General features: G+C 38.1%; 2 protein-coding genes across 2 annotated transcripts in view; one reads left to right on the top strand and one right to left on the bottom strand.

The window, feature by feature from the left end:
- Nucleotides 1-20,261, top strand: part of LOC125678743 (trichohyalin-like) — a 40,769-nt gene that overhangs the window by 9,485 nt on the left and 11,023 nt on the right. The window contains exons 4-10 of the mRNA XM_056162918.1: nt 3,136-3,198; nt 3,971-4,109; nt 4,404-4,497; nt 4,798-4,957; nt 5,327-5,414; nt 16,890-17,004; nt 19,457-19,492. Of these exons, the coding sequence (XP_056018893.1) occupies nt 3,136-3,198; nt 3,971-4,109; nt 4,404-4,497; nt 4,798-4,957; nt 5,327-5,414; nt 16,890-17,004; nt 19,457-19,492 (695 nt within the window). The remainder of the gene's footprint in view (nt 1-3,135; nt 3,199-3,970; nt 4,110-4,403; nt 4,498-4,797; nt 4,958-5,326; nt 5,415-16,889; nt 17,005-19,456; nt 19,493-20,261) is intronic.
- LOC130054201 (uncharacterized) lies at nt 8,123-14,391 on the bottom strand. The gene is made up of 2 exons (XM_056162933.1): nt 13,909-14,391; nt 8,123-13,211 (listed from the first exon to the last, which is right to left on the bottom strand). The coding sequence occupies exons 1-2, from the start codon at nt 14,135-14,137 to the stop codon at nt 12,244-12,246; spliced, it is 1,197 nt and encodes a 398-aa protein (XP_056018908.1). The 5' UTR covers nt 14,138-14,391; the 3' UTR covers nt 8,123-12,243.

Raw genomic sequence — 20,261 nt, 5'->3', positions numbered from 1 at the left:
ATAACCCTTTTGCTTGACAGACATCAAACTTAGTACACTGGTACATCTTCAGGAGAAGATGACCCATATTGATTTTAAGGTCAAAAGTCAATTGTTGAACTGGACATAGTATTATATTGTTTCCTATATTTTAAGAATTATATGCTTGATTGACACCAAACTTGGTACACTGGTACAGCAAAAGGAGTAGATGACCCCTATTGATTTTTAGTTCACGTGGTCAATTCACTCTTGACATAGGAAGATATTGTCTGCTCAATATTTTGAATTGATGATACTACTATCAATTAAATGATGTGTGTGTATAACCCTTTTCAATTTTGCCCCATGGGGGGGCATATGTGTTTTACAAACAATCTCTTGTTTTATTTCTCTTAAAGTTAGGGGACAGTACTGATGTAGCAGAATGTGCAGCTTTACACAGCTAAGACCTCTGATGATTTGAAAGTCTGAACTGGACATGTGACTGTCACTAAAAATGGCTAAGTGACGGTTGTTTGTAAACCCCAAATCTAAAATCAAATAATTCTGGTTAAAACAGGTGAAATAATGTTTGACATCTCGTACAGCTTCATAAATATGTACATGCGATGATTTAACAGCATTTTTACAAGGTGGAAAAAATTTGTCGAATTCGAACCATACAACTTTAACGTTAGTTATGGATGTATACTACATCGTCGTAATGACTGACTTCCTGTTAAAACTTGGATGAAAATATGAATATCAGCAATATCTGTCTATTCCTTTTCGAATTAAATGCCTAGCTGTGTAGCTCAGTGGGTTTTAGTGTGTCGACTGCTGAACTGCAGATCGTGGATTTGAGTCCTACTGGGGGTTTTAATTTTTTTCCTGATTGCTTTCTATTAAAACTGCATTTTTTTTTGCCTAAACAGAGTGAATTTGAAACTTTTCAATTTCAAAATATTGTTGTACATATATCCTCCACATCAAATTTCTCTGATGTAATATTAATTTCTCCTTAATTGAATACGGTATTTCCAAATTTTAAATGCATCGCTTAAAACAAATTGTAATCAATATTTAAAATTGGTAGGTAAATCTAAGCTGAATTTAAAAAATGTAAGGCACTGAGGATTTGCTGAGCACAGCTGCTTCTGTCGTTCTTTCAATACTTAGAAAGGTGATACAACTTATATTCCCATAAATTCCTTATACTTACCTATGTATAGTCATTTAATAGATATCTTTTTTTAGGTTTATATTGTGGTACTATTAATAAAACAATATTTTCAACAATGGAATTGATAGCTAGGTATCAAGTGGAGACCAGTCATAACTCGAAAGTGAATAGAATTGTCCAAATAAAAATCTAAAGGTTATTCTACCCTGTCAGGTCAAAGTAAGACTGGGGAACATAAAGGGGCAAGAAATGAAATCTATAGCATTCGTGATGTTCATCTATTGCAGTCAAAACATTTGACGTCACAATGCAAAGTGCGTATGCTAACTCAGTGTGGATTAAAAAGATCTAAGCTTACCGAAACGCAAGAGTGAAAACATTCTCAGCACGGACACCCTAGAAAACATTGGATAGAAATTCCAATTTCTAAGTTGATTTTTCAATCCATTTATATATGTTAGGTAAAGCCCCAATCTATCCACTATCAGGGCAGGAGGAAAAACTGCTACTACTTGTGTGGGAATTGTCTAATAAAAGTATTTGCCAAATACAAAAGAAGCATATGCAATCTAAAGTGGAAGTTAGTACTACACCGAGTTCCGTGTACATTATAATTTCTTTCTTTTTTATTCATTTACATGTACATATGTAATGTTCTTTCCTTTCTTCTTTGTTCTCACATCTTTATATATGTTATATGATTCATCTTTACTGCAGTACATGTATATATGTATTTCTAATGTACTCTCCACAAGGAGGAATAGAGTATTGAATGAATGCAGAATGAAGAGGAACATAATTATTAGTTAATTTTTATAATCCATCTACATGTAGCTGACCACAGATCAATGAGCGGATAATAGGCCCGAAAAAATATTTATGTAAAATTTCATTCAACCACACATGTGATCGGTTTATTCATTACAGCATATTTGTACGGTTAACATTTCAATGGTCACAATATTATGACAACACTTATATTAAAATGGGGCTTTATATTATATCAAAGAAAAAAAATCATTTGATAAGCATTTAGCTTGACACTTGAGAGCGGTAGTAGACAATGGCAAAATATCATGACATTTTTCCCGTGATACGACGACAGACCTGTACATCATGACATACTTTTTCATTGTGACGTCATAGCGTGAAGTGCACTGAGGTACATATCTGTACAGCACTGTGATTTTTCATGGGAAGCCTTTAAAACTAAGCTGTGTTAGTAGATGTATTTTTCAATTTGATTGATTGTTTATGGTTTTACATCGTTTTGGCATTTATTTCAGCTATTTTACAGCATATTTTTCAATTTGAAGAAATTAAAGTACATGAAATTCAATATGAAAGTTTATAACAGTAATAATTTTAATGAACTGGGATAGAGAAAAGATGCAAAATGTATAAATTTCATTTAGGTAGTGAACAAAATAAATCCATGGATATTGAAGGACATAATTTGTGAAGGGGGGGGGGGCTAATTTGCAAAAGTGGGAAGTGCTCATAGGGAGAAATTTTCCAACACCATTGATGTGAAATGATTGCATGCATCGATCATGTCAGAATATTTTAAGATGCAAAGTAATATACACTTAATATGCTTAAAATTCTTAATCTAATCTTACTTATATTCAGTGCAGTTCCTCCCAGAGACAAATATTATCTATTTCCAGTACTCAAAAGAGATTCTTTTTCGCATGCATTCATGCTTTTGGTTTACATGGCACCACATCAAATTCATCTCATATAGCTTTGTATGACTGGTTAAAACATTTTCGTATTTAACAGTGCATGGGTACACATCAAAATTCATAGAGTTAACAAACTATGAAGTGTTCGTTTCTTGATATCAGTGGCTTTCCTGAGCAAGAAATCTCAAGTGAGCTTTTCTGATCAAAGTTTAATATTATCCATAGTCTGTCTGCTCAGTAGATGTAATCCTGCACAATATTCAACCTCTTCATGACTGAAACATTGTTATTTGTTTTTTTTAGTCCGCCAAGAGTTCATGATTCATGAAGATGGGGCTATAGCATATCAGGAACAAAACGAAGAATGTGAGTAACCACAGAAAGTGAATTATAACATTTATTCTTGTTTCTACGCTTTATAAGGAAACTTAATTATAACATTTATTCTTGTTTCTGACGCTTTATAAGGAAACATTTGTTCTTGCTTCTGACTCTTTACATCTTTATAAGTGTAGCTTTGACCCTTGGTAACAGTTAATGTGAATTACTGCACACTGTGTGAAGCTGACATTCTATTTTTGGGTCTATAATCTTTTGAGCGTGATACGTACACTCTCTGATGCATGTACTTGTGTGTATCTGTGTATGAATCAATTCATTCACTGGGACAATTGAAACTCTTTCTTGCAATTTTTAAGGACTTAGACGAACTATATTGACCTGTTTTATTATGTCACTGTAAACATGCAATTCACAGTCATCTCTAATGGCATGTTTTATGATGTCACTGTAAACATGCAATTCACAGTACACAATGAAGCAGTAATAAATTAAGTACATTATTTATGAAGAGAATTTTTTTTTTATTAAAACAGTCATATTTACACGAGGCAAATGAAAGCTGTAGAATAGTCACTTGAAATAAGAGTGTTATAAAGTACTGTACTTCATATTAGTATGACATGTACTTTTCTTGTGAACAACAATAGAAAATAGAAATGTTCTGTATCTGAATGATGTGTGCATGATGTAAGGAATTGCAGAACTCGTGATTCATACTTGTATGTAATTCAGTGTCACGATCATCATTCCATTTAGTCTGAGTACTTTGATTTGGTGTACCGGTGATTTGTTCTAGTTGAGAGACACTACGGACTGAACAGATTCAACAGAAGAACTGTACGAGAAGATATTCCTGTAGCCCGTGTTGTACAGAGCGATGAGGAATGCCGGCGACAAGAGGAGAGATACCAAGAGTTACAGGCCCTGAATGCACAGTGAGTCACAAGTTATTTTAAAAGTCAAGTGACCATGTGTGAAAATTTTATAAGTCATGTGGAAATATTTGTATTTATAATAAAAGATTTATTTTGGTATTGCAAGCATTTGACAAAAATAAGCACAGCAAAACTTTAAACATTTGAATTAATTTTTCTTCAATTATTAACATGTTGTTTACTATGCAGTGTAAAAATATGTTTTTTTTACTACTGAAGTAGACTACAAGCACATGTCAAATCTCTAAACACTGTGTACTTGTGATATTGAATTCCTGTAAATGTACATATCAGAGCTGAAGAAGATGCTGAAATAGCCAGGAGACTGGAAGAAGATCTCGTAGGAGAAGAAACAGCTCTGAAGCGACAGCGAGAATTACACGATGAGGTGAGAATCAGTCACCAATCAATCAATCATCAATTTCACAGCATAACATGAATTTTCAAGGGAAATGAAGAAAAAAATTCATTTTGTATATTTTACAGAGTATTGATTTGGGTAGAGGGCAGCTGTAATTAAGACCTGCAGTGCTAAATTATTATTTTGCCTTTGCCCAAAATATTTATATCATTATATACTTTAAAATATGTGATGAACTTTGGATTCTCTACAGTTTTGTTTTGATCATAGTCCTATCTGAAATGTACAAGTATAATCTCTGCATTATCAGTATGGGTTTTTCTGCAGGATATTGCTAGGAAAGCTTTTGAAAAAGAACAACAAAGGTATGAGAAGTACATGGAAAAGAAGAGGATAAAAGATCTGAAGAGGGAGAGGGAGATCTTAGAGCAACAACTTCAGCACCATTCAGAGGAGGCAGGGCTGTCAACCAGGGCACTCCCCCCAGGTCGGTAAAACACCATGACTGACTGAATTTTGAAATGATTCTGTTTAGGGTGGTAACTTCACTTTTATATTAGTAAATTATAAAACATTTTACATGTACGTTTTCATGGTAAATAAAAAGGAATCATTCATTTACAACATAATGGAATTCCTTAAATAAAAGAGAAAATTGATGAAAATATACTGCATGTTCACGTGTACTGAAACATGTACGTAAGTCTATACAGGAATTTGACATTGTTTGAACTGCTATGATTTTATGATATACGTGTATAGATGAAAATGTTTTATCTGGTTATCAAGTCAAATATGTCAGATTTTCCTGTTTTATGAAGTGTTATACATCACCTAATGATGATTTCTTGTTTAGATGTGGAGAGTGCTAATAATGCAATGAGAGAAGTAAGGCTGAACAATGGTGTGGTAGACAGACAACCCCCAAGCTACCAACAATCAAGGTAATTTTACTTCATATTCTCTATTGGTTTGTTAGTGGAAATTGAAATTTGAGTGAAAATTGTATTTGGTTTATCATAATGTGTTAAAAAAATATTTTTTAAGGTACATTTACGACGTAATTTATTAATTTGATTGACACTTTCTTATATTCAATTAAAATAAAACGTCGTAAACAGCCATTTTTCGGTGTTGATACGTGTGGGAATGTCTCTTTTTATACGCCCGTCTTTAGACGGGACATATTATGGTAGAGCGATGTCTGTACGTGCGTCCGTTCGGGGTTTTCTCTTTATGATTTCATTTCCCTTTCACATATCATGCTGAAACTTGCTGTGTAGCTTCTTTGTGGGTCACTCTGGATCATACTGCTATTTTGATCCATTTCGACCTTTTTTCCAGGAGTTTTGCCCCTTTGTTTGGAAATAATTATTATATGGAGGGTACATAATTTGTCCACCCTACTCCTCCCACAGTTTTCAAGTGAGAGCCTTCTTATTTTGTGGAGTGTTTGTATGGGTATTGAAGATGTGCATGTGGGATGGATTTTGATTTTCTGCAATTTTTGAGAAAATTACAGGTTGTTGAACTTGTCTATTTAGAAATTAATATTCTATGAAGGGTACATAATTTGTCTGCCAAACTCCTCCCACAGTTTTCAAGTGAGGACCTTCTTATTTTGTGGAGTGTTTGTATAGGTACTGAAGATGTGCATCTGGTGAAGGATTTTGATTTTCTTCCATTTTTGAAAAAATTGCAGGTTGTTGAACTTGGTCCATTTTGAGGAAATCTCAATTTTTAAGCTAAGACCCTTTGTTGATATGAAAGTTTGTCACAGCCTCATGATGGCTGATACTACCTGAAGCAAAGTTATACAAATTATAGCACAAGAAAAACACCCTATGTAAGCATTTCATGGGCGTATTATGTACCGTTTGCGGTACTCTTGTTTCCATAAAGAGATTCTCAGCAACAAACAACAAATTCTCAAACTATTATATATATTTTACATACAAGATAAATTTATCAATTCATGACCCCTGGAATAGGAGATGGGGCCACAAGGAGGAAAGTGAATGGAAAATACTAAAACTTTGAAAATCTTTGTAAAATTATGTGATCTTCCATATATACCGGTACTTTGTATTCACTGACATTCAAATAGCCATTCCAATTTTGTGATTGGGGCCACAATCTTCTATAAAGGCAACATGACTACCAAAATCTGCATTTTATGTACAGTGCTCCCTCGATATACTGCCAACTTTTGTTTCAAACCAATTTTGGCAATAAAGCGGGGGTGGCAATATAACAAATTCACCGTTACAGACAACCTGAGTACCTTGTCCAGACTGTCACACTTCACCGCACTGCTCTTTAAGTACAGGTGTGATTATTGATGGGTTTTAGGGCTATTCCAGCAAAAAAAAAATATGGGGGGGGGGGAGGCACTTTCTTTTTAAGACAGCCACCCATACAATTAAATTTTCCTCTGCTACCACCACCCATACAATGAGTTCTATCTAGCCCTTTTTATGCCCCATGGTTTTAGATGACCCCTATTGGTTTTGAGGTCACAGTCAAGGGTCAAACTGGACATAGTAAGATATTGTCTGCTAAATATCTTGAGAACCCTTTGCTTTACAGACATCAAACTAACTACACAGGTTCCCCCTAAGACGTAGATGTCTCCTATTGATTTTGCTATCATAAGGTCAAAGGTAAAGGGTTGAGCTGGATATGGTAGGATATGTACTACTCGGTTTCTTGAGAATTGTTTGCTGACAGACATCAAACTTAGTACTCTGATGGAGTAGATGACCCCTTTTGATTTTGTTGTTACAAGGTCAAACGTCAGCTATTCTGGCCATAGGAAGATATTGTCCACTCAATATGTTGAGAATCCTCTGCTTGGTGGACATCAAACTTCATTCACTGGTACATCCTAAGGAGTTGATGAGCCCTACTGATTTTGAGATTAAAATTCAAAATATTCTGGACATATTGTCTAATCAATATCTTGTAAAGCTTTTGATCACAGACATCAAATTTGGTACATTAGTACCCATTTAAAAATAGTAGATTTCAAGTTTCAAAGTCAAAGGTCATAACTCAATAAGTTACTGGTTATTTGGAAATTTCTGCTTATCTTGAGAGATCAAACTTATTATGGTTGCCCCGACAAGGAAATAACCCATAGTTTTCACTATCATTACTGTCAGACATTCTGAATTTAAAGTTGATCCTTTTCAATATTGTCACATGGGACATATATGTTTCTGAAACATTCCAATAAAATAACAAACTAATGAAGAACATCGCCATCAACATTGGAAACACATTTGGTATTATCGCCCTTTTCTCCATGGAAATATAAATACCAAACCTAATACGTGTGTAATTTGAAGAAGATATTGACAGTCACAGCATAATAATTATATTAATGTTACATATTGCATACACTATACTATAATAGTAGTCAGACTTTTGAGATTTGGATTATGTATTATTTGTCAAAACTCTACTATTTTGGAATAATGCATGCAAAATGTGACATTATTATATAAATGATAAGAATAGCATGGGATATACACTGTACATGAAGTTTAGATTCAATTAATTGAACACTCCGGTGGTAGTCCCTAACTAACCATATTGGGTGCCCACTCTCTTGGCCCCTTTGGCCTTTTAGCTGATAGAGAACACATACTGAGCTTTTTTATATTTATTAGAATAACCAGACATATTTCATAACATGAAACGATCGAACTAAAATGGACATAGTGCACACAGGGTGAATTGGCAGCTACGGCCGCATGTTACATGTACATGTACAAAGTAAAAAATTGCAGGTCTAAAGGGATATCCGGAGTACCGACCATAGGTATTAGGGCAAACCGGTGGCCTCGTGTGAGCACGAGAGCCGACGTCCCAGACTGCGACATCAAGGGACCGAAAACGGGCCCGTCCGATCTGCTTTACCCTGTTCCACCAAATAGCCCCCCGGTGAGTCATACCAGTACCTCCCCCTGGTATTCCGGAACTGGGGTCTCCCCTCCCAGTTAAGGAGGTGGAGAGGACACCAAGACTGCAGTCCTGGGTGCCCCAATTAACTTGAATCAAAACTTTTTCACGTGAACCACTATACACAGCTTTCTACTTCATATGAGCCAGTACTTGCTCATATGAGCCACATTAGTCCCTCTGTCTTTGTATGACAGATGGGCAGGGAACAACAGGCCAGATCGGACGGACACATTCTTGTATTATATCCCCCCAGACCTGCCCTGATTAAGTAACAATGCGACATGTGTAAAGAAGGGGAAAGTAATGGATGTTGACCAAAATTAGACCAAACAGTTTACAGTGTCAGTCAAGCTCGCAGTTGCACTTGTGTCTGGTCGAGTCCAGTTGAAAAGAGGTGTGACGTCTGTTCCTTCTGCATGAGGTCTATTTCTGGCCTCGATTCTGAAAAATATAAACTGGCAGCAGATTACATAGTGGGGCATATGGCAATGGCTTGTCATTGCATCATTTTTTATTTTTGGAAATTGGGAAGGGTGGGTGGGGAAAATTCGTGACTTGTCTGCTTGTAGACGGAAACGGAAGAGGCAAGTATTGGTCCGTTTGGTTAAGTCGTACTTGGTGTGCGTTATACGAATACGTCGTACCACGGTAAAGCCACCAAGGTGATAACACAAAAGTAATATAAGCAAAAGAACTTCGGTCAATTAAGCTGGATTGTTTGATATTGAATTCAAATAATCTTCATTAATTGAACACTCCGGTGGTAGTCCCTAACTAACCATATTGGGTGCCCACTCTCTTGGCCCCTTTGGCCTTTTAGCTGATAGAGAACACATACTGAGCTTTTTTATATTTATTAGAATAACCAGACATATTTCATAACATGAAACGATCGAACTAAAATGGACATAGTGCACACAGGGTGAATTGGCAGCTACGGCCGCATGTTACATGTACATGTACAAAGTAAAAAATTGCAGGTCTAAAGGGATATCCGGAGTACCGACCATAGGTATTAGGGCAAACCGGTGGCCTCGTGTGAGCACGAGAGCCGACGTCCCAGACTGCGACATCAAGGGACCGAAAACGGGCCCGTCCGATCTGCTTTACCCTGTTCCACCAAATAGCCCCCCGGTGAGTCATACCAGTACCTCCCCCTGGTATTCCGGAACTGGGGTCTCCCCTCCCAGTTAAGGAGGTGGAGAGGACACCAAGACTGCAGTCCTGGGTGCCCCAATTAACTTGAATCAAAACTTTTTCACGTGAACCACTATACACAGCTTTCTACTTCATATGAGCCAGTACTTGCTCATATGAGCCACATTAGTCCTTCTGTCTTTGTATGACAGATGGGCAGGGAACAACAGGCCAGATCGGACGGACACATTCTTGTATTATATCCCCCCAGACCTGCCACAGACATCGATATGATGTACCTCCAATAACCATGAAAAACCACTACCCCCCCCCCCCCCCCCCCTAAAATGCCAGACCCAGTTAAACAGGTTGAGGGTAACAATTGCCTAGTTGATTGATGAATATGTGAAAAGCTGCCCTGATGTTGTTTAGGAAAAAGTCGTTGCCCATATCCGAAAGGTGTGTTCCATCAAATCTAAATAAGCACACGTTTCTTGCTGAGATGTTGTGATGGTTAATGACCAACCCCCCCAAATCTAACACGAACTTAAGAATTCTTTTGTTAACCTTTATACGTTTTTTGTTAATCTTACCACCTAGTTTGCCAGGAACCCCATGCCAGTATAGGCGGGGCAAGATGGAGGACCATACTAATGTAGTTTGTGGGATTAGGGCATTATATCTGAGAAATGAACACTTTATTTCCTCTACCAACTTTTTGCCAGTTAGGCCTGGGGTGACCAAGTCGTTTGAACCTAGATGTATCACCATGAATCTAGGTGCAGGATACTTCCTCAGGAGGTCCATCACCAAGGGGTCCAATTGTTGCCACTGCATCCCCCGTCTTCCATGCCAATGAATGTGGGCTGGCAAGTCAAGGTTTTTTCCGCCTGTGCGGTTTGATGTCGACTGACCTGCCCAAAATGGGATTGAAGACCCGAGGATCCATATTGAACAATCTGAAATATCTTTGGTTTGGTTACTTATTTGTTATGTATTGATGGCAAGGGTGTCATTACTTAAATTGTGTGTCCTGTAGTGGTCCGAGGGCTGCGAAGTGGCATTACATGCGGATGTATTTCTGAAAGGCTAAAGACTTCCATCTCCCAAATGTTTGTATTTGCTGGTCGGAAAAAAACCCTGTAGAGCCAAGTCAGTGGCCCGACCGATTCGAAAACTATGGGTACCAAAATGACCTGGTGTACCGATAGCCTGAATTGCTTTCTGCAGTACTGCATTAAATTGGAATCTAGTCAAAGGCATAGCATTACTGTGGATGAACAGACAGTGAGTGTCTGAGGTGTGTGGCCTTATTGCTAGGAAATTGCGCATACTGTGGACTGGGCATGCGATCGAGTGGGGCTGACTCCGAATGAATATAGTGGTTTTTTTGCCCGTTTGGTCGGTTTTGGAATGAGGTATAGTGAATGTGACATGTTTGCTTTCCTCCCCCAGAGTAACATGTTGAAATTGAATGCAATGAGAATATCGGCTATTGCAGGAGTTTGCCAGAGTGAATTCGCCTACTCGGAGTAAACCAAAATAGGCCAGTGAGAAGGCGCTAGCAAAGAGTGTAGATTCGAAAGAGGATGTGCACACAAAAGGTAAATACGCTAGCAATTTTTCTAGAATGGGTAGGGTAATCGGGTACCGAGTATCTGGGGCTGTGTTGCCACGTGCCAACCCTTGTAGAGCTTTTGCGACTAAGAAGGAGGCAGTTGGATCTGATACCTGCCTTACTTTATGAAAATATGCCAATGCGCGTATGTATAACTGAACTGTATTTGGGGACATATGTTGTAACGACAAATATGCGATAAAGTTTAAAATTATATCTAAAGGTAACGGCCAGGAAATGGCAATGCCAAAAATCTGGGCAAATGCATGGAATTTCTTCAGTGCCGAATTGTAAGCTTTGTTGGAGTTATCAGACAGGGCGTTGTTGATGAGGCGTTGTGATTCTACCTTTAGATATCCCATATTTGGTTGGGTAGCTGGGTTGGCCACTGGTCGGCGTGGGGGGCGAGATGTCGAAATCTTCTCCACTGCGAACGAGAAATACTATCTGCTATAACGTTGCGTTTGGAGGGTATGTATTGCGCCTGGATTGTAATGTTGTGTTGTAGTGTGATGAGAACCAATTTTCGAACAATTTTCATGACCCTGTGAGATTTTGAAGTAGCGGAATTAATAACCTGGACTACAGCAGAATTATCTATGTGGAAAAGAATACGTTTGTTAGCCAATTGTGGCGACCATAGCACGATTGCTACATATACCGGGAAAAGCTCAAGGAATGTCATGTCCCTAACTATGTCCGAAAGACTCCAGCTGTGCGGCCAGCTTGCATGAGCCCAGCTACCTGCAAAGTAAATGCCAAACCCCCCTTTTGTTCCCCCAGCGCTATCTGTGTATAATTGCAAGTACGAATCCGATGTCAATGTCGGAGAGGAAATGACCGAAATGCCGTTGAAGTTTGCTAGGAATTGTTCCCATACTCTAAGGTCTTCCTTGATGGAAGAATTGATTCTGATCTTATGGTGTGTTTTGGTAGTGCCCATAGTAGCATCAATTAAACGTCTGCAGAAGGCTCTCCCTGGTGCTACCGTTTTACATGCAAAATTTAGCAGCCCAATGAGTGACTGAAAAGATTTAAGAGTAGCTTTTTTACTGTGAAGGAAGACATGAATGCGCTGTTTGAGCAAAAGTAGCTTGTCCTGTGGGAGTCGCATGATCATATTCACTGTGTCTAGTTCTATACCTAAGAAAATAAGGGTTGTAGTTGGGTTTGTAGTTTTTTTTGAGGGCAATGGGTACACCTATATCTTGGCAAATGTGTTTGAATTCTGAGAGAGTAGCCTGACACTTGTTTGAATTTGCGGAGCCCATGAACAGGAAGTCATCAAGATAGTGTAAAATGGATGGATTACGTGTCCTATTTTGGACTATCCAATGTAATGCCGAAGCAAATCTTTCCCAGGTTGCACAGCTGACTGATGCCCCAAATGGTAGCATTTTATCGTAATAGTATTTGTTCTGAAACTTGAAACCTAACAGTTCGAAATCTGAGGGAGCAACAGGTATTAGACGAAATGCCGATTTAATGTCTGATTTGGCTAAGTAGGTTCCAGGGCCCAAGAAGGATATGATGGCAGCGGCATCGTCAATGGATGCGTAATGAACAGAACAAACTGCTGGGTCAATGAAATCATTAATAGAGTCATACTCAGGGAAGGATAGGTGGTGTATTAACCGAAAATCCCCATCCTTTTTGGGTACTAAGCCTAAAGGTGAAACTTGTAGCGAGTGGAAGGGGGGTGAATCGAAAGGCCCCCCGACTCGCTGGAGCAGTACTTCTTTCTGAATTTTTTGTTGAGCTAGTTGAGGATTTAGTACTATGCTTTTTAGATTATTGGAATCCCTTGGGCGCCTTGGCCCTTGATAATGTAAACTAAAACCAGATTGAAAGCCTCTAATGAGAAAAGGTTGATCACGATAATTGTGTAGGTAATGGGCAAGTTGGTCGACATTGATGGGGGTTTTCCCAAGTGTATACAACGATTGGTAATTATTTTGTTGCCCGGCACTTTGATGCTGGATGATCTCCACCACACCCTTTGCATCTGTGGCTGAACCTACAATTTGGTGCAAACTTACAATTTATACCAGCGTTAAACAACTTGCAAAATAAGGTGTTGACCTGTGTTTTATATTGGGGATAATTGCCGGGAGACTCGCGATGCATGTTCGGGGCCGCGGAGTTTTTTCCCGAGGGTTGTGAAGGATGAGTTCCGTTTGTGATATACAAGAGCCATAGCTCGGAGTTAATGATTCCCCACGAAGACTGTGGGTCAGCTTGTTTTCTCAAGCGAAACTGCTCTTCATAGCGGAACCACCCCGATGACCTGGACGCGGCCAGTCTGATATCTCGCATATATTTAAGTAACTCTTGGGCTCTAGTTCTGTATTTTTCTAGCATGATACTGGTGAAAATAATGAAAGCCGATGACCATTTTTCAATTGACAGGAAGGAATTATGTTTAGGCTTGACGAGGCACATGGCACCATTTCGGATTTCGATTTGGCCCTGAGTTTCAAGATGGCCGTCCAGTTCCCGCGCTGACCTAAGCAGTAAGGAAATGTCGATAAATTTTCCCTCCCAAATTTGATTTTTGAGTTTTTCCGGGACATGAAAGCTGACAGGATCGAAATAGCTATTGATTACCGAGGGTTGATACTCCGTGACTGAGAAATTGGGTCCCGCGAAGTCGACAGCCGGCGGGAAAATGTCAATGGGGGGAATAAGACATTGATGGTTTACGTCAAACTCACCTGACGGATTAGCCTGCAAGTCCTGAATGGCATGAGTGTCGTCAGTCTCTGATTGTGTGGTTCCCCCCGCTGCATTTACAACAGCGGATGCCGTAGGTATGGGCCTCGAGGAGTCGGTGGCCACGCTGTTTGGCCTACGTCTTCTCCCACGTCCCCGGGCTGGGGACACGAATTGACGGTTTCTTTCCACTTCTGAAAGTCTTGTCACCCTGGTTCGCACGGGTGGCATGATGGTGGCAAATAAGGATGGAGAAGTAGTCGATAATATAGATTGCACTTCGTCTAGTGAAAATTCGTGACTTGTCTGCTTGTAGACGGAAACGGAAGAGGCAAGTATTGGTCCGTTTGGTTAAGTCGTACTTGGTGTGCGTTATACGAATACGTCGTACCACGGTAAAGCCACCAAGGTGATAACACAAAAGTAATATAAGCAAAAGAACTTCGGTCAATTAAGCTGGATTGTTTGATATTGAATTCAAATAATCTTCAGTAAATCTGCACCGTGACCCCCTGGGGTCAGAGCAGCACCAAAATATGCTCAAGGTTGTACGTAGGAAAATACATCACCTCACGTGAGTGACCCATGAACCACTTATGCACGAGATCGTAACAATGTTTTATTCTTTATAATGAAAAAAATATACACTAACAACTATTACGATCAGGTGTTATTTTATCTTTTATATGGCTCAGATCAACAGAAAATTCGTCGTTGAAAAAACAGCGAGGATGATAGTAACGGAAATGAATGATGATAGTAACGTAAGAACTTTCGTTACTATCATCCTCGCTGTTTTTTTAACGACAAATTTTCTGTTCATCTGAGCCGTATAAAAGATAAAATAACACCTGATCGTAATTGTTGCTAGTGTATGATATTTCTTATCTACATATCACTCGCAAATAAACAATACAAATACAGTAAAACTCTGATATAGCGAATTTCTGGGGACTCTCTATAAAAATTCGCTATCAGCGTAATTTACTATACATTTATAGCGAATTAATAATTCAAATATAATGAATTCGTTATAAAACTGATTTGTTGTACATGTATACCAGTTATATAAAAAAGCAGCAATCGGTATACTTGCTTTTGTATTGCCTTTATGTGAAATGAAGCCTATTATATTTTCGAGAAGAAATATTTTTATACAAGAAATATACACACTGATTTATATATGATACATGTAATTTATCTTGATGGATTATTAAGTCATGCAAGAACATGTCGAGAGTGAAATGTCAACAAAATTTTGCGCAATACATACATGTACAGTCTATTGCAATTGTCATTTACTTGTTGCTTTACACAAATAAAGGAGTGTACGATAAAATAAATGCAATCAAACTTCAAATTTGATTAACGAGAATAGTAAACAATACCGACAATATATTTCCTAAACATAGGTGTAAGTATTGTTTTGCGTTAACAACTGTTTTGAAAAAATACAAACAGAAATTTTGTAATAAGTGTGGATCCTTTATGTCAATGGAAAACGATTGTTAAAAATCACAAAGAGTTTAAAATGAAAAAAATAAATTTGTTATAAAAGGTGATTTTTACGTGTTCGTTATAGACACAGAATTTTATATAGAATATATAAAAAATTTGCCGGGGAAATCGTTTTCACTTTGCTATAGTCATAATTTCACTATATTCGAGTTTTACTGTAGATATAGTAAGTAAACGTGGTCTTTCCGGAATTTCCTTCCGCCATCTTGGGATGATAGTAACGATCGTTACTATCATCAGTTTAATACCAGTGTTTAAAGTGTAAGTAAATTATGTATAAATGTTTTACATCTTCTTTTTTTTTTTTAATTTACATCATTGGTCTCTGGAACCTGATGATAGAACACTGACCAGTGCAATGTTTCATTTCAGAAATAAAATGAAATGTATCTTTTGAATAGAATTGGAGGTGTAAGGTAAACAAAACAAAATGACAGTGTGACAAATATTTTGCTACCTGGTAGATGTAACTGGAGTTATGCATTCTTAGAACATTTATGCAATGGATGTAAACATATACTGTTATTATTACCAGTGAAATTAACTTGTTATTATTCATTAATAAGACAGTGTGCTAGAGATTACATGTATATGTATAGAACTACAGCTTAGCTCAGAGACTGATTTTCTAATATTTGCATGCTGTATTGTATGTCTAGAATTTTTGTTTTATTGGGACTTTTTGACTGTTCATGCAGATACACACACACATATATAATTATATATACGTAATATATATCTGCGTGTGTGTATAACTATTGTGTAAATATTGTCATGAGTAGAAGGACATTTTATTTGGAATTTTGATTATACATGTCTAATGACTAGGATGAAAGGATTTAGTATCCAGAAATTTAACAGGCAATGTCAGATCAACACTAACCATTCTAAGGCAGTCTACTAATGTATTATACACACAATGTATTCGCTCCATCATGACATTTTAAAAGCTTCATTTGGGAATTTCAGTTTCTGTTTCATACATATGTACTTGGTATTAGAGAATAACAAAGTATTGCCTTTGTGTATCTTTGGTATTTTCATTTTCTGTGTTCAGACAATTTTGTTTCATTTCAAATATGACAGGAACAAGGAAACAGTTCTATAAATAATTAGTGAGATGACTCATCTAGATTAGAAAAAATGTTTACACACTCTTGATGTGGTATCGGTTATGAATTGTTCATGGAGGGTCAAAGTTCTAGCAATAAACTGCATTGTAATGAAAGTATATGAAAGAACATGGTAAATTTGTATTAAGACAAGAAATGATGTCTTCATAATTTGGCATGTTCAAGCTCTGAATAATTTGTAACAAGGTGATGCTGTAGTTTTTTTTTTACCTGCATCATTCACTGTGTTATGTTTTTGCATACACACAAAAGTGCCATGTCGGTACAATTTTATCCCAGAATTTGTTCTTGAGAAAGCTTTACAAGTCTATCTGTATATTATATTTTTTCAGAGTGACCCATACTGGAAGAATTGAAGATGATGGTGATTTTTCAGACTTTTATCCAGTTCTACCAGATCATGTGGATGACAAGCAGAGAAAATTTATTCAGGAAACAGCAGATGAGGTGTGTGTGGTGGGGGGGGGGGGGGGGGGGGGGGGACTTCAATAGTACATAGATATATTGTAAAGGTTTTAAAAATGCTAGTCTGTATCTTGAAGTATACTAGCAGAAAAAAGAAACTGTGTAGTTTATTAATTTTATTTATGGATTCATATACAGAATTTTATGTTGCATTATGTATATCATTATTCAATATAATGCATTGTCTTTCAATTTGAACATCAAATCGCGGATTATGTCCATTATGGTTGAAACGAACAGCCACTAAAAATAAGGGGGATGCAAAAATGTTTCACAAGTTTAATAGTGTGTATGACCGCCATTTCTACCGATGCACTCTTCACATCTACCTACAGCTCATTGATTGAATCAAGTCGTGCAGAAATACCTGGGGAATGATCCGCCATATGTGCAATAAAGAATGACGCAAAGTATCCAATGTAGCAGGGGGTTTGGCTCTCGATGTAGACGTCATTCCATTAATTCCCAAACATGTTTCTATAAGCAATAAATCCGATGATATCACAAGCCTGAGTAGCACATCCACGTTTTACTGCTGTAGATGGTCACTAACAACATGTGCGGTGTGCGATCATGCATTGTCCTGCTGCAGAGTGACGTTACGCTGGTTGTTGTGAATGAATGGAATGGCGTGCTGACGTACATTCTTGTCACGGTAGCATATGCCGCCTGAATTGCCCTCCACTACGCCAAAGGGGTCCTTCCATATGTTGTAATTCCACCCCAGACCATAATGCTCCCTCAGCCAAATTGACGGCGCTGAATAACGCAGGCGTCAATGTAACATTCTTGGGTAAGCCCAAACACAACCGTCACTGCTGTCCAGATGAAATCTCGACTTGTTCATAAACAAAACTCCTGCCCAATCTCTGTTATTGAACCGACAATGCCTCCTATACCACATTAACCTCACAACACGGTGCCGCCAGTACAGAACGGATAGCAGAACGTCGAGGACGGATAGCAGGACGTCGAGGACGGATAGCAGAACGTCGAGGACGGATAGCAGGATGTCGAGGACTGGTGTTGGTCTCTCGCAATCTTTTCATTACAGTACGAGGACTTATTGGTCGATGCCCAGGGATGCTTCTAGCGGTCAAAGAAGCTGATTGAAATCAATTACGCAAATGTGATGACCTTATATATGTATCTTGCTGATGTGATGTCACACACGGGCGTCCTGATCATAGGCTGTTCGAATGGTACCAGTTTGCTGATATTGTCTCCATAAAGCATTTACAGTGTTAATATGAACTCCAAACTGTCACATTGCTTTGAGACACCCCAGATTCCAGCATCCCAATAGCACACAAACAATGACTCTCAATATCATGTAAGGTATCTCTCAATCCAAATTTTATTCCAAAAACCAATGTTTTTCTGTTTTAATACATTGATTACTGTCAATGAATACAAGAAATTCTAATCGATTACTAACCACGTGTCACTTAGGCTCGAAGCTCCAGAAAAGCATGCTGTGACCATCAAGGCACATCAAACATGATATTTAACAAATTGAATACTCAGACACGTGTTAAGTATATTAACCTACTGGTATGCTTTAAAGAATAAAGAGCGATCAAAGAATAATTTTTAGATCACCTGAGCCGAAGGCTTAAGTGAGCTTTTCTGATTGAAATTTGTCCGACGGCATAAACTTTTCACATTTTCATCTTCTCCAGAACCAGTGGGCCAATTTCAACTGAACTTGGTGCAAAGCATCCTTTGGTGAATGGGATTCAAATTAGTTCAAATGAAGGCCCATGCCCCTACAAAGGGGAGATAATCACAAAAGTGGAAAAATAGGGTGGTGTCATTAAAGAATCTTCTCAAAAACCACTGAGCCAGAAGAGCTGAAATTTACATGAAAGCTTCCTGACATAGTGGAGATTCAAGTTTGTAAGAATCATTACTCCTGGGGTTAGGGTGGGGCCACAATAGGGAATCAAAGTTTTGCATACTAATGTATAGGGAAAATTATTAAAAATCTTCTTTTGGAGAATCACTTGGCCAAAAAAGTTTACAAGGGCATATGATAATCAATGAATTTGTAGTCTAGTTTGATAATTAATAAATGTTTAGTCGTTACCTTTGAAAAGTTTTTTCTGAACCAAGTTGCTTGTATACTGATTTCGCTCAGCTTGTTTATTGCTAGGAACAGCTGCTTAGGTGAGCAATGTGGTCCATGGGCCTCTTGTTAAAGTTTTGATTTAACTTTAATGTATATACAGTTTCTTTTTTCTGCTGGTGTGGGACATATGATTGCCTGGACATCTGATTGATTTGTATATGTATTTGTAAAGATGTGAAGAATAAAGCTTACTAAGGAGGGAAACAAGAGTTCACCAATAGTCTTCACTTACATGTATATGTATAACAATAAGATGTCAGTTATGATGATGTATTAATGGATGTGTATTTTGTTCTTGTTTAGGAACTAGCTCGTTTATTACAAGAGCAGGAACACAAGGTATGTGGAAAAAAACAAATGTTCAAAATAATTATGTCCCCATTCCAGCAGAGTGGAGATTGCTTGTCTTTGGCAATCTGTCTGTCACAATTGTTTCAGAACTACAAGTTTGCTTCTTTTACTTGAATCCCGTGAGGATCCGGGTTAGAATAGGTCCTCAGTACCCTACTCCCGGGATCCGGGTTAGAATAGGTTCTTAGTACCCGAGATCCGGGTTAGAATAGGTCCTCAGTACCCCTTTCTTGTCATAAGAGGCGACTAAATGGGGCGGTCCTTCGGATGAGACCGCAAAAACCGAGGCTCCGTGTCACAGCAGGTGTGGCACGATAAAGATCCCTCCCTACTCAAAGGCCGTAAGCTCCAAGCATAGGCCTATATTTTGCAGCCCTTCATCGGCAATGGTGATGTCTCCATACGAGTGAAAGACTCTTGAGAGGGACGTTAAACAATATTCAATCAATCAATCACTCGTGTACTTAGAGTCACTTCTTAGTTTATTGTGTTTTTAGCTCACCTGAGCTGAAAGCTCAAGTGAGCTTTTCTGATCACCCATTGCCCGTTGTCCGTCTGTCTGTAAACTTTCACATTTTCGGTTTCTTCTCCAGAACCGCTGGGTCAATTACAACCAAACTTGGTACAAAGCATCCTTGGGGCAAGGGGATTCAAGTTTGTTCAAATGAAGGGCCACACCTTTCTCCAAGGGGAGATGATCAGAGTTGTACAAATTTTTAAATTGCTGTCAGACATTTGGTCTGACAGAGTTAAAGGT

This window comes from Ostrea edulis, chromosome 1 (assembly GCF_947568905.1).
Source record: "Ostrea edulis chromosome 1, xbOstEdul1.1, whole genome shotgun sequence".
Taxonomy (NCBI): domain Eukaryota; kingdom Metazoa; phylum Mollusca; class Bivalvia; order Ostreida; family Ostreidae; genus Ostrea; species Ostrea edulis.
The sequence above is the reverse complement of the archived record's forward strand: the minus strand, read 5'-3'. Positions and strand labels throughout refer to the sequence as shown.